This window comes from Argopecten irradians, chromosome 1, assembly GCF_041381155.1.
Source record: "Argopecten irradians isolate NY chromosome 1, Ai_NY, whole genome shotgun sequence".
Taxonomy (NCBI): domain Eukaryota; kingdom Metazoa; phylum Mollusca; class Bivalvia; order Pectinida; family Pectinidae; genus Argopecten; species Argopecten irradians.
The window spans coordinates 29,001,649-29,017,285 of NC_091134.1; the positions used below are offsets into that span (position 1 = coordinate 29,001,649).

The 15,637-nt window shown below is 34.3% G+C and overlaps 1 protein-coding gene across 1 annotated transcript; it reads right to left on the reverse strand.

Moving 5' to 3' along the window:
* Window positions 1–9,068: 9,068 nt before the first annotated feature.
* LOC138323263 (uncharacterized) lies at window positions 9,069–15,303 on the reverse strand. The gene is made up of 4 exons (XM_069267726.1): window positions 15,144–15,303; window positions 12,824–12,890; window positions 12,442–12,560; window positions 9,069–9,553 (listed from the first exon to the last, which is right to left on the reverse strand). Exons 1-4 carry the CDS (start codon window positions 15,196–15,198, stop codon window positions 9,363–9,365), a joined length of 432 nt encoding a protein of 143 aa, XP_069123827.1. The 5' UTR covers window positions 15,199–15,303; the 3' UTR covers window positions 9,069–9,362.
* Between the last annotated feature and the right edge of the window lie 334 nt (window positions 15,304–15,637).

Below are 15,637 nucleotides of genomic sequence, written 5' to 3' on the forward strand. Positions count from 1 at the left end.
TGGATAAAAAAACACACTTAATTAATTTCTTAAAGTGGATAGACTATTTCTGCTTGTCGCCAATTTTGTTAAATTATTACAGACAAAGTGTGGCATAAATGTTAGTAGTATTATTTTTTAATTGACAAAGTTGAAATTCCTAATCGTATAGCAATGGGATTAACATACGCTGTACCCATAACCGAGCCGTAATAAGGTAGGTTAAAAATACAACCATTGAGGAGTTGATGGAAATGTTTATCAGACAAGAGCATGCACCTTATAAGGTAAACACACTACTGTAAGAGCGATTTCAGCATTTCTAGACAAAGTTTACATCATTCCATTGTCACTTGCCAGGGCTCGGCATGCAAGACGTCCGCTCACAATATTTGTGTAATGGCGGACAGCGAGCAATTCAACATTTCACACACATTTCACCTTAGTGAGCTTTATAATAATAACAACTACTCTATTACATTAGAACTGGGTTGTTTCCGATACATATGCAAATTTTAATACATCTTAAGACTAAATTGTCCCTTTAACAAGTTAAAAGCATTTTTTCTTTGTTTGTTAGAACAAGGTATAATGCAAAATGACGAAGGCCACGACAACGTGGTGCCTGTGTTATGTAATAATATACGGGGACTGAACTGCGACCATTAAGACATAATTGTTGAATATATGGCCATAAAAAGAAACATTTATACTGAAAGAAAGTGTTTATTTCTAACGCTCTGACACGTTTATTACGGCAGTATAAAATATTATTACTTTTATTATCATAACTCATCTTTATAAGTGTTTGTTATTAGTGGAAACATATCACATGGCCGAGAAATAAAGCATCGTTTTATCCCGGGGGGAAATAAAATACTGCCCTGTGGGGCGTGCCTCAAAGGTGACCACCCATCTTTCACAGGGGGTTATCTCTCCTTTTGATTGTACAACAATGACGGACGAATTTTACCAATCACGAATTGAACTAATATTTACCAAAAAAGTAGTGAATCATCCATAATTTGGCATAATCAGTCATCGATGTTCCCGATGGCAGTGAGTTATGGGGATTTCTTTCATACATACGGGTGTAATACTGGCTGGTCCAGGGCAATACACTCATGTCGCATGAGGCTGTATTGTATGCCTACCCATGCAATAAAGCCTCGTGACGTCACGGCGTCAACAAACTCTCTATTTCCTCGGTAAAATTTCAGCATTTTTTTACAAATATGACTGGTTTCACTATAAAAGAAGAAAACAACGGAATTTGTGTTGAAAATATCACGTTATTTTTCATGTATGGAAAATTACTTCTAGTCGTGAATTTCTTCGAATTTATTTCAAAATAGCGGGATATTATAGTTGTAAAATTGCAATAAAACATAGAGGTATGAACGAAAAATACTATTTCATAAGTGGATAGGAAGGATAGGGATATTCTACCCTCGGGATCATAAAAATGTTGCAAAACCCTCGGCAAGCCTCGGGTTTTACTACATTTTGTGACCCATGGGTAGAATATCTCTATTCTTCATATCCACATATGAAAGAGTCTTATATTATTTACCCTCATTTTTCCCCCCTGGCAAGCTCTCTAGAAATATTACACCTTCGTGTAAATAAACCTTCATACCACGCTACAACCAGGGCCAGAAATGCATAGCATCAACCCTACATTGTATATTCTATTAACTTCTATATTGGAAGAATGTGGCTTTTTTCGAAGAAAGATTTAGTGCCAGGATAATTCTGACACACGCACACACTGCTATGATCTGGCATGCCTGCCTGAACATGTGACTAGGAGGTTGACTATTAGTTGCACTATCATAGATACCCGAACTATGGTGGCTGATTACGGCCATCTCGTGTTGTTGTGTTGTCGCCTTGTCGTGTTGTCGCCTTGTCGAGTTGTCGCGGTCTCAAACTGCGACAACCCGAGATTTAACAGTTAAAATGTCGACTAGTCGCGTTTTCGAACCGCGACAAGTCGACAACACGACAAGACGACAAGTCGACAACACGACAAGACGACATTTCAAACACGCTAATTAGCGCGTACAGAATCTCGTGTTGTCGCGGTAAAATGTCGACTTGTCGTGTTGTCGAGTTGTCGACTTGTCGTGTTGTCGCCTTGTCGTGTTGTCGACTTGTCGTGTTGTCGAGGTGTCGACTTGTCGCCTTCCTGTGCACATTCGCAAACAATGGATAACACTCGCCATATTGGATTGCTAATGAAAATAATTGTGTGCATGTGTTTGTACCTAGATGAAGAAATTTGATAGCAATTTCTTTACCGAGAGTTGTCAAAGTATTTTTCTCTGAACTATGAATTTCAATAATTTGTTTATTATATGATAATCGTGTAATAATGGTCTGGTCACGCCGTCTGATTAGTACGCAGTAATCGTCATCTGTTAATTTTAAGGTCACTTGAACCGCTAAGGCCTAATAGTTCGAAGGCCCGTTAATCCGAAAATTAGAAAATATTGCAATTTTATGGTGGCATATTTCTGCCATCGATTTGCCGACTTACGACTTAATAATGTCGACACCGTTAAGGCATTAAGTCGAAATCATATCGGAATATGTCGACATAAACAGAAGAATATGTCGACTTACCACATGTACATGCCCACATAATGAATCCAAGATATTTATGTAGACAGTCGGTAACTCGGCGATTAATGTGTTTATGCTCGGGTGTGACACCGACTTGTCAGTTATTGATGTCGACATCTAAACTAAAAGATGTCGACATCTGGTCTTGAAAGTGGAAATCAAAGGCCACCCTTTCATAGAGCACTGTGTATATGCAACAAGGCGCCATACAGCAGAGATCGACGTTGATTTTGTTAATTCAAGTGTTTATTCATTTGATTTAAAAAAAATGGGATCCTGCACATCCCGGCCATGAAACTGTAGCCTGCGTGTACGTAGCTGTTAGCCCGAGCTAAGGAAGTGTACAACGAATTATTAATATATATAACCGTGGGTTGAAAATTCGTTTCAAAGCTGTGTGTGTGTTTTGTTGATTGGCATTCGTACCAAGTCCATGTAGTACATACCGTACTATACTATATTAAAAGAATGAATGAAAATAAAAATAAAAAAAAAAATAAAATAAAAAAAAGATTTTTTTTATGTTGTATTTTCTTGTGAATCCCGAAAAAAACCAGTTACGTAATTTAAAAGCCATAAAGGTCACAGTACAGGTACACAATACACGTTGGGAAACCAGCTTTTTTACATCCCTCGATCAGAGATTTAAATGTAAATCTCTGCCTCGATACACTTATATAAAGGCACAACGAATTTTTGTTACGGTCTTAATGGTCAGATTCAAACTTTGGGCTAAAATCCTCCAGGGACGCGGTTTTAAACTCCCAACTCGCGATACATCTGCATCTATTTTTCGTAGTAAAAACATGCGTTCTTTGTAGTCAAACGTAGTAAAAAAAGTCACGTGCTTATACCTCATTCATGCCATTGGCCGGAATATACAATTGTATGATGGGTAACTAGTGATCACGTGATTTTGTGTTTACTTCCAAATATGGTGATAGTTTGCTTGCCATTTCTTCGGAGAAATTGATTTATTTGAAAATATTTAGACTCCAAAATATTATTAATATTGCATGCTTATCATTTGACTTGCACATATGCACTGTTTTACTATAAATAATGATCTGAAATGAGTTGTAAAACTGCCATTTTCATGTTTTGTAAATAAATGATATAATACGAATTGACCAATTCAATAGGTCTAACCGTCTAATCTAAAATCAGCGAAGATCGGCTACTCCCGGCTAAATTCGTAGAATTCTAAATTTATATTTATATATATTATTACCTGCTTTAGGGCTCAGAACATATACATATAACACAGAGAAAATAAGGCCAAAGTATGTATAAATACCAGGTCAGAGAAATCACTCTATTTGGAAGTAAACACACACTCATGTGATCACTAGTTACCCACTAATACAATTCCATATTTATTTCGGCCAATGGCATGAAATGAGGTATAAGCACGTGACTTGTTTTACTACGTTTGACTACAAAGAACGCGTGTTTTGTACAATTATGGGGAAAATCCTCCGCGGATCGTGGTTTCATTTCCACCATTTGAAATTGTTAGCAATACTATCATATCATAGTTTATTTTCCATATTATTTCCAAACAAATAGTTATAAGCTTCCGCATAGCCCACTTAGCTTTTTGGGAATCTAATACATACATGTATGTACACATATACTAAGAAACACGGGCTTATGTGCTTACATGGCAGGTCTCAAGGCCCTCTACCAATATTGTGAATTTCATGGCCCTGGGGTCTCGGAATTTTCCCCAGGGGATAGGGTCTTTACCATAGTTTATATAGGAGACATATTTATTTGTTTGTTTAAAAGCAAAACATTATTCATAACTGTGTATATCGGAATTCAGGTGACTGTTAGACATTCTCAACTATCATCCATTTGTAAAAAATTCAAATTTTAACAAACTTCTTCTCCACAACACGATTTTCTCATTTTACAGCAAGTACAAAAACAACAACAATCAAATTACAATCATGAATATTTTGTATTGAATATTATTATTATTTTTTTTTTTTGCAAATTTTTAGCAAAACAAACATGTTTCAAATTAAATTAATACACATATTTGATTAAAGTGAATAGTCGGGCAAAGAAAACCAGTCTAAATGCGTCCATTGGCCTTCCAAAAGTTCTCACATATTAATACGACGGCCAAGTTCTGCTTAGTTTCCCAGTTCTGACCATTAAAGTAAAGAACAGTTGAAAGCATTGAAAGCGAGGCTGCGTGGAAATGTAACCACGGACATATTGAGCCGGGAGGACGTATTAGAATTTCCATACTTTAAATTAATTTCTTCGTATGCAGACAGATTTTGACGAGAAATTTTATTTTTCCATTTCATAAGAAATTACACTCGATACATTCACACCATTTTTACCGACTTTAGCCATCCTTGCCCGACTGTTCACTTTAATATATTTGATCTGCATTCATTATTGAATTTAAAAAAAAAAATTAAAAAAAAACACTTTATAACATAGCAAAGGTACATGGTTTGTCATTTTAATCAAGGGAGATAAATCCGATTTGAAGGATTTTCCACAAAGTGGAAAAGTTAAAGCCGCATAATCCGTATCTTTCAGGGTCCGTAAATCAACAAAGGAAAATTAGGGTACATATATTATAAAAAGTTATCAACTTTCCCCTAATTACACACCCAAAAAGTCCCGAGTTCAAAAGAAATTAATGATTAAAAATTCGATATCCAGAGTGTTTGAATAATTCACTTTCCATGCATTATTCAACCAAAATTTAGACTGGTACATTTCCTGGTCAACATCAATTATAATTTCAACACAAATTTATTAGATGATGTTTCAAGTAATGGTCGAGTATATATACATGAACTTTGACATCTGCCATGGCACAACATGTAATCTTCAATTTATCAATGTTTCACAATCAAAGTCTACTCTAAGCCTTCTGTTTCAGATGGTGGAAATGAAACCACGATCCGCGGGGGATTTTCCCAATAATGGCACAAAACACGTTTTCTTTGTAGTCAAACGTAGTAAAACAAGTCACGTGATTATACCTCATTCATGCCATTGGCCGAAATAAATATGGAATTGTATTAGTGGGTAACTAGTGGTCACATGAGTGTGTGTTTACTTCCAAATAGAGTGATTTCTCTGACCTGGTATTTATACATAATTAGGCCTTTTGAAGAAGATCTTATTTTCTCTGTGTTATATGTACATGTATATGTTCTGAAACCTAAAGCAGGTAATAATATATATAAATATAAATTTAGAATTCTACGAATTTAGCCGGGAGTAGGCGAACTTCGCTGATCCTAGATTAGACGGTTAGACCTATTGAATTGGTCAATTCGCATTATATCATTTATTTACAAAACGTGAAAATGACAGTTTTATAACTCATTTCAGATCATTATTTATAGTAAAATAATACATATGTGCAAGTCAAAATTATATGCATGCAATATTAATAACATTTTGGAGTCTAAATATTTTCAAATAAATCAATTTCTCCGAAGAAATGGCAAGCAAACTATCACCATATTTGGAAGTAAACACACAATCACGTGATCACTAGTTACCCATAATACAATTGTATATTCCGGCCAATGGCATGAATGAGGTATAAGCACGTGACATTTTTTACTACGTTTTTACTACAAAAAATAGATGCAGATATATCCCGAGTTTGGAGCTAAAACCGCGTCCCGCGGGAGGATTTTTAGCCCAAATGTTGAATCTGACCATTAAGACCGTAACCAAAATTCGTTGTGCCTTTAAATAAGTGTATCGAGGGATGTAAATATTTATGTATATATATGGACAGGGCAAGCTAACAAGTAAAGCTGGTTTCCAAATGGGTATTGCGTATCTGTACTGTGACCTTTTTGGCTTTTAAATTACGTAACTGGTATTTTTCGTGATTCAAAAAAATGAAATCTTGAAAAAATAATTGTAATATAGTATAGTACGGTATGTACCACATGGACTTAGTACGAATGCTAATCCACAAAGCACACACACAGCTTTTAAAGGCCCATTACCTTTCCGGAGCAAAATATAAAGGTTTCTAAAAAAACATTAATAACATCAGAAAATGCATACCGATGACCTAAAATAAGGTTATGACACCAAACATATGCAAGATTTCCTGCGTAATATATGAAAACAGTGGAGAGTCAATTCGCTGTTTTGCCGTCTGGCGCAGTGATAGTCAACTACCGCGCGGTATTTAAGAGGACGGCGTGAAACATAATACGACCCGCGTTATGAAAATAAACATTTTATTTATTTTAATCAAATAGTTCAGAAGGTGATGATAAATGTAGTATTAACGGTAAGTTAATAATTTTTAAGACTCTACAAAATTATCGATCTTGTTTTACATTCCCATTTTAAAAATTAAAAGCCGTTTCGGAAAGGTAGTGGGCCTTTAAACGAATTTTCAACCCACGGTTATATATATATTAATAAATGATTATGGCCAAGAGGATGGAAATTCGTTGTACAAAGCAGAGTCCTTTTGCACTCTAACTTCCTCAGCTCGGACTAACAGCTACAATGTGTACGTACACGCAGGCTACAGCTGCATGGCCGGGATATGCAGGATCACAATTTTTAATTTTGTAATCAAATTATGGTGGCATATTTCTGCCATCGAGTTAATTTAGGTCGACTTAGGGTAACTCAACTTTGACTAGATAGTTATGTCGACAAGTCGAGTTATAACATGACTTGTTGAGATATTTATGTCGGTAAGATGAGTTTTAACACGACAAGTCCACATATTCATATTGGAAAGTCGAGTTACACTATCGCGACTGACTATCGTGGATCTCGTCGTAATAAGGTAAGTCAATTTTCCAGGATGTAAGTCGACTTTCCGTAATGTAAATCGACTTGCCGACATAAATATCTCAACAACTCATGATATAACTCGACAGGTCGACTTAATTATCTCTGCAAAGTTACGTTACATAACTCGACCTAAAATAACACGATGGTAGAAATATGCCACCATATCAAATATATAAAAACTTTTCTGAATTAACAAAATCAACGTCGAACTCTGCTGTATGGCGCCTTGCTGCATATACACAGTGCCCTATGAAAGGATGGCCTTTGAATTCCATTTTCATGACCAGATGTCGACATCTTTTAGTTTGGATGTCGACATCAATAACTGACAAGTCGGTGTCACACCCGAGCATAAACACGATTAATCGCCGAATTACCGACTTTCTACATAATTATCTTGGAATCATTATGTGGGCAGGTTCATGTGGTAAGTCGACATATTCTTCTGTTTATGTCGACATCTTCCGATATGATGTCGACTTAATGCCTTAATTATGTCGACATCATTAAGTCGTAAGTCGGCAACTCGATGGCAGAAATATGCCACCAATATGGTCTATGGTATAAGCACTGACTTCAGTTTTCCATATTCAAAGATAGTGGCTATTTCATATGATTTGCGCATGAGTAACAGGAAGGCGACAAGTCGACAACTCGACAACACGACAAGTCGACAACACGACAACTCGACAACACGACAAGTCGACATTTTACCGCGACAACACGATATTCTGTACGCGCTAATTAGCGTGTTTGAAATGTCGACTTGTCGTGTTGTCGACTTGTCGTCTTGTCGTGTTGTCGACTTGTCGCGGTTCGAAAACGCGACAAGTCGACATTTTAACTGTTAAATCTCGGGTTGTCGCAGTTTGAGACCGCGACAACTCGACAAGGCGACAACACGACAAGGCGACAACACAACAACACGAGATGGCCGTAATCAGCCACCATACCGAACAATTCCAGTCTTGTAGAATAACCTTTAAGGATTTGAAGGTGTCACATTTAGTTTATTAAATGTCCATTCTTTTATAGTTCTACCACACTGACACATACTCCAACATGCGTGTAACGTCACCAGGTAGCATAACAAACTAGTCATACTACGGCGGGAAGAGGAAACCTGTCATCACATTCCAAAATTCGACAAAAGATATTCCCAGACCAGTATTCCTAAACCACATCACTCCTCAAATTGTATGGGTTTCAGAATTAAGAACAAGACAAGAGAGACATGGAGTTATATGTGCCATAATTTTCATATCGGTACATCAAGAATAACTCTTCATATATTAATAACCACTAATCTATAATATGTGTCGATAATGTTTAGAATTCAATTTCATAAATTCAACTAAGAGCTCAAAATGAACTTTAATAAGTAGTAATACCACAAATAATATTTCCGTCAACTGTGCAACAAAGTGAATACACACTGTCAACCAAATGAACTAAATTCAGGTCTACAGCATCATTTCACATATTTACAGCCAGTACAAAAATATCAGAAACAAGTTTTTTTTTATCATATTTTGATTGCAAAATCACTGTGGAAAACTAGATTTTTTTTTTCATTTCGTAAAACCTTATTTGAGATTTGAGACAAAAATGTATATAGTATTGTAAAATTACCATTGGCATACTAGTAATTTAGAAATAGGCTTCAAATCAGCTCAAAATAGTTTTCAAATGTGTTAATAGTTTCCACATATAGCACGATAACCAAAATCGAGGGCAAAAGTCAGGAAATAAGCCACATTGTATCTATCGTAATTGTCAAATCGTCAATGAAATGAATCGAAAGCTTTTACTACAAAATATAACTTTATTGCAAAATGAATAAATATTAGTTGCATGTAGTTAAAAATAACATTAACAATTTTCATATTTTTTCATAATTGTTATCAATGATGACGTGGCATGTTGATGAGGGATCAGGACTGTGTGGATATGGTGACGTCTGGGTAAGATGGCGGATCCTTTGTGTACGGTGGGCAGGTAGACACCGACACTTTAGGTAAGGCTGGGTCGCACTGGATGTCTGTAAATGTGTATGGTGGCGGCGGGTCAGCATCCGTGCCATCTTGGACAGTAAATGATATCGTTGGTATTCGTGATGTTGTTGCTGTGTAAAACAAGTATTGATATATTATATTTTTGCTGTAAACCGTCTTTCTATTGCTTGCGAATTACTTTCGCAATCCAAATGAATTCGCGAAAGTTTATCTCCGCAAAACTAACATCTATATCATTGTTGAGATTGGAAATTTTCAGTCATGTTGTAAATTCCGCGAATGTTACTCTTCGCGAACTTGTTTTGAAATGGAATTCGCGAAATTAAGTAGCCGCTAAAGAAGGTTGGTTAACAGAATTGAACCAATGCACATGGAGAGCATATATAATTGATTCTAACACATACCAAGATATAAAAATATAGTTCGGAAGATTGTAAAATCCATCTCGGTATAGCGTTTAACAATTTAAAGATTATAAACATATATTTGGAATGTTATTTTCGTGGTACTATAGTAGGAAAACAATAATAGGAAACAATTTGATACTTATCCAAAGAAATGTGTTATATTTGTATCTCAGTCTGGAATCACGTGACCACAAATGTGATATTTCAATAAATCAAATGTGGCGGAATCATCCACAAAACGAGAGTGAGACAAAAATTGAGCAGAGCATTTAAAGTATGATGATGATGTAGTATCAATGAAGTGTTTCGAATGCTCTATTTTTCTCACTGTATAATTGTTTTATTTTCTCATCTTGAAGAAATTGTGCATTAAAATGTATATTTATTTTGTGTAACATGACAAGTTATTGTGTTGTATAGGTACATGTGGTATGAAAATATATGCAAACAACCGCTAACCTAACACCTTATACAATTTATTAAAACGGAGGCAGTATACCATGATATAAAATAACCAATTAACATTTATTTCCATAACAACTTTGACCCTATATATGTAAACTAGATTACTTAATTTCAAAGTGTGACAACTTCTAAGTAGGAAAATATCATCTATTTTAACATCTATAATGCTGTAAGTGCAAACAAAGAGATATACTAGTAATTTTTTTAAATATATGATATTCCGTGATTTCATAATGTTCAGATCTACTCTGTTGTTTACGCCAAAATTACTACTAATGATCCCTACTATTATTTTTGTTTCAGTCATTTAGGAATTGGTATACAAACACATGTAAATGATCAATGGAAATAGGTTTTGATAGAATGGTGTGTATCCATACACCAAATCAGAATGGCAAATTCCCATGAACTGGCTTATGGATCATACTTAAAGTTATATTTCATGCTAATTTCACTGTAACGATATGTCGCTTAAACATTTGATATTTGAACATGAACAGGTAAATTGATGATTTAGCTCCCCCAAAGCATATGTCGGCCTATAAAAGAACCAAAATCTAGGGACAATATATTCCTAGTTTTGAATAAAGCGCCGTCAATCACCGTCCTGTTCAGTACCTTCGGTTTTTGTCGGAATTCCGAATCGTATCACGTGACTGACGTCCACACGACCTGCTCGTGGTGAGCCAGGTAGCTAGCGTAAGTGCACATGTGTTTGTTTACGCTTTCCTTCTGGCTAATATGAGCAAATCATGCTGGTATATGTCCACAAAGTGAGTGAGTATTTGAAATATCTTATTCACACATTGCTGTAAAATATTGTATGTATCAAATATTGTAAAGTTCGATCATTATTTTCTATGTAGATCCAGTCTGCTGTGGTCGAACAAATATTTTGTTTATGAAAAATTGTTGACATCTTCTCTTGGTTTCACAACTCTCGTGTTACTTCGAGGTTGTCGCGGCGATGTTCGGAAGATTTCGGAAATAATCGGCATCTTTCGAGACAATTTTTCACGTTTACACATTAAAAAGATTTTTTACGTTTATAATAAAAAATGCTTCCAGTGCTGCAACCTTTATAAAAAGTGTTAAATTAGAAAGTTTAACACTCAGACAGACGGAGAAAAATGTGTATAACACTTGAACAGTTTTCACCATGACAAAAAGAGCGAAAGTTGTAGACCATAAACTTTAAAGAATAAGCATATTGATGTTATCGATATAGATTTTCAGTCGCGGGTAATAATACATAAAAAATTATATTATTGCAATAAGAATGGAGAAGGTAAAATGGATAAACTACATGAATCATTTTCTCCAAACAAACTTAAGTCGAAAACTGAGTTAAGTCAAAATGGTGATATAAGTTACGTAAGGAGAAAAATTCGAATGAAATTTTGGTAATAATTTCCTCTATTTTCATTGCAAATTCAGAGAAAAGGAAAGCTACATATATTATCTTCGTCGGTCATTTGGTGTGGTCGGCAATGGGAAAGATATAAACAAAATGTAGAAAATTGCGTATCTAGTTAATCTGCTATTTGATTCATGCAAAGCTCACTTTTGTGGTCAAGTGATTTCCGAAAGTCTGAAATAATATTTGTAATTTCCAACTTTGTAACTTCAAAGTTAAACATAAACAAACGTCAATGGAGAAGGTTGTTAAGTAACTTTATTCTAAATCCCCCCTCCTTTAACCGAACTGAAATATGTATGAAAGCAAAACTGCCATTTATGTAAACTTTAGTACAAAGGTAGCAAGGTGTCTGAGTGACAGGAAATCCATTATTGTGAAGCGAACTGTGATTGTCACGTAAAAGATCATACAACGAGATGCTGTGGAATGTGTATTGCGAATGTTTTAAGGGAATTGACTATGTCTTTATGATGAATATATCAAAAAGGCAAATGATATATAATCAAATTTCAGCTCCCTGTCGAATGCCTTTCTGTAAATTCTAATGTGACTTTTACAAAATCTATATCAAGGCTAGCTTTTTATATAGGCCATGTCATTTTATAATTACATCATAGATATTTGACATCATGCACTGAATGCTTCGATACTTTGTTGTTAATGAATTATCCTTCTACATTATAAGACCGATATACGTCATACTCACATCTTGAAAATTTCCTTTGGCAAGCCCGGATAGCATGTGATATTATGAAGACAGTCAAAACGAGTATGATAAGAGTAATAACAGGGGAGGCGTAGAATAAAATCACATTAGATATATCTCTGGAATAAAAATGAAGCCATAATAAAATATATTTTTAGTATTACCTTTGTATTTTATAATTTCTAAATAGTAAATATTTGTATGAAATATTCTTCATAAGAAGGTAATACAATAATATATAAATGATTTACCGGGGATTTCAGATTATTCCTTAATCATAAATTCTATATAATTCATAAAACACATTTTTAGGTAAAGTGGCATACAGATTGCTTCACAAAGAAGTTCATATTCTCAATTTATGTAACATTAATACACTCACGTTTGGGCAGTCGTTGTGAGTAGTGGTGACAGTGTTGTACTGTGGTAGATTTTTTGTGCTCGAACAACTGCAAGTTAAAGAAAATTATATTAGAAATGAGGATGAAAAATGCATTTTATTTAAATTCTGAACAGAAAGCTGGAAACTTAGAAGAGACCTTGATGACTGAGTAATGGACATTTGATTTTAATTAAACTTAATTAGATTTGTCTTTGTCAAACAATTTAAAGTATTATATAAGAACTTTCATTTTATTGCGAGTATTTTTTTTTATCATATTTACAATACGCATAGCTTCGGAAATAAAACAAATATTTATATATAACATTCATTTTCAAATACACCGTTTGTCAGCTTCTCTGTAACAGTTCGTTATGAAAAATTGACACGAATGAAATTGTCTTGTTTTTTGCCAGATGAATTGAAGCTGTTGTGAGTGATTTTCTCCTCTCATTTCAGATATTAAATTTTCTTTTTTTTTTTTTTTTGAAAATTCATCGTGGACGCAATGTAATATAAAATAAAAGGGAAAAGGTCTTATAATTCTTCACAATTTGCAAATCAAGAGTATTGGTTCAACATGTTAAACCACTGTATTTGACATGCTTTAATGCCAAAATGACAGATGGAAATGCAGAAACACTGTTCAAATAGATCATGGCATTATAACATGCCGAAACACTGAATTTAACATGCGAATACGCCATATTAATATACAAAAACACTAAATTCGGGGTCGATATAATTATAGTAATTAGTTCAACTTATCATTATAATTAAGTCTATTTATCGTGATAAATATGCTTACTTGTCACTATAATGAAGTCGATTTATCGTAATAATTAAGTCGACTTATGATAGATAAGGCGAACTTTCTTTATGATTATCTCGCCAAATTTCTCATAGTAAGTCAAAATACATGTACGTTAATTAAGTTGACTTATATTATGTTAATTACTTTGCTTGATGTAATATAGGTCAACTTATCGCTATACTTTTGGCGGATCTATGGCTAAATGTTGAGTGATGGCAGGAATAGGCCACCATACATAGCATAACGAAAACAGGAATTCATGTAGTATATGTGAACCATATGTGATCAGCTATGGCGTTCCATTGTTATATTATGCATGTGTATGAGGTAATGTTTTATAGAGTTAAATGTACGTCGCTGAGTGTTTTAAATAGGCTAATCCAAACTAAGTTCGCACACATGTGTATACACTGTAAATGAATACTTATTATTGTAGAAAATCGGGTTCAATACATAGTTATGTATGTGTTGTAAAGAAAAGTCCGTTACGGGTAGGATCCGTCCTGGACCTCCAGTGGTCTCAGGTCAGTCATTACATTAGACGATCTGTTTTACTCCAAGGATATATTTATGTAACATGGCTCATGCGTGAGGAGGGCCATTGTATAAGTATAAATATCGAGTGATGATGTTTTTCATAAATGTTTATATATCTGGTTCGTCACCAGTAAGTAATATATAGACGGTATAAATCAAAACTTTATCGGCCATTAACCTCTAGAGTTGTTAATTACGTGGTCTTCATGAATTAAACAACGGTGACCATAAACGAAGACACTCGTTATCTGTGTTATTTGTAGACGAAAAAGGTAGATGCATATATAGGCATCTTGTTGCTTGAATGACATTTTATGTGTGACAGTGGGGGTAGTAGCCTAAGTTTATTGACACTGCTTTATCTCAATATGTCACAGTATCTGTATACATGTATGTCATCTTTACACGCTCAAGTATCTAACGTTTCAATTTTTATTGTAATGATAATGGCTGCATCATATTCAGTTGAAGCTTCATAATTATACAGGCAGAACATTTGCATACTTTGTTTTACAGATGAAATACTAAAGTATATAACTGTTGTCAACTCAGCCTGAGTATATTTAAAGTTTTCAAAACGAATTACTATTTGGTTTCTAAATGACATTAATCAAGTAAAAGCGTTACCAGGTTTTTTCCGGAAGTTATGACGAAAAGAGTTTCATGCATTATAGAAGTAAAACATAATAAACAGAATTAAAATGTAACAATGGTTATCGCTTTGACTAAACTTCTTTTTATATATTTACGACAATAACTTCCTTATTTGTTAGGAAGTAATTTCAATATAGCATAATAGTATATGCTTACTTTATAGCACTGAAGCACAACGTAGATTTGTTGATTTGTTGTAGAACAAGTGGCAAATGGCATATACAAAAATGTACCACCATTACATAATCACTTAATACAATTCTAATATCTATAATACATTTTAAGTAAATATGTACACAAATCGATGTCACATACCTTCTATAATGTATATCAATATCAAAATCACCGGTTCGATAGTCGGTCCTGCCATGGTCTAAAACTAAATTGCACACATTAAGCCTAAGACTTCCTGTAAAGTGTGTATGTATATTGATATACTAAACAAGTACCCGTGAACGACCGATAAACAGGGGCACTGGGGTGGAACGGTCAACTATATAGAGGCACACGTGAACTATTACATGTATATATATGTGTGTATTGTATACGGAGTCGACTCAAAAATACAACCCAGCACCACTTATGTTCAGTGAGTTATACAAACTACAATAAAATGGGAAATATGAGTAGTAACTAAACATTACACCGAGTTATGTATGAAGTAAACTAACATTTATGTTGACCTTTTTACTGTTCCAAAATTATAGTTATCTTAAGTTAAATGCGTCAGTGATGAATAGTTCAGCAAAATGTTAACAATTATGTGTTTAAATTGATCAGAATCTATTGTTATATTTTTTAAATATTTA

Excerpts from the sequence above, each read along its gene's own strand:
- LOC138323263 (XM_069267726.1), bottom strand. The coding sequence starts at position 15,198 with ATGGCAGGACCGACTATCGAACCGGTGATTTTGATATTGATATACATT. Across the intron at positions 12,891-15,143 it reads ATTGATATACATTATAGAAG|TTGTTCGAGCACAAAAAATC; the intron begins GTATGTGACATC and ends TTTAACTTGCAG. Across the intron at positions 12,561-12,823 it reads CTCACAACGACTGCCCAAAC|AGATATATCTAATGTGATTT; the intron begins GTGAGTGTATTA and ends TTTTTATTCCAG.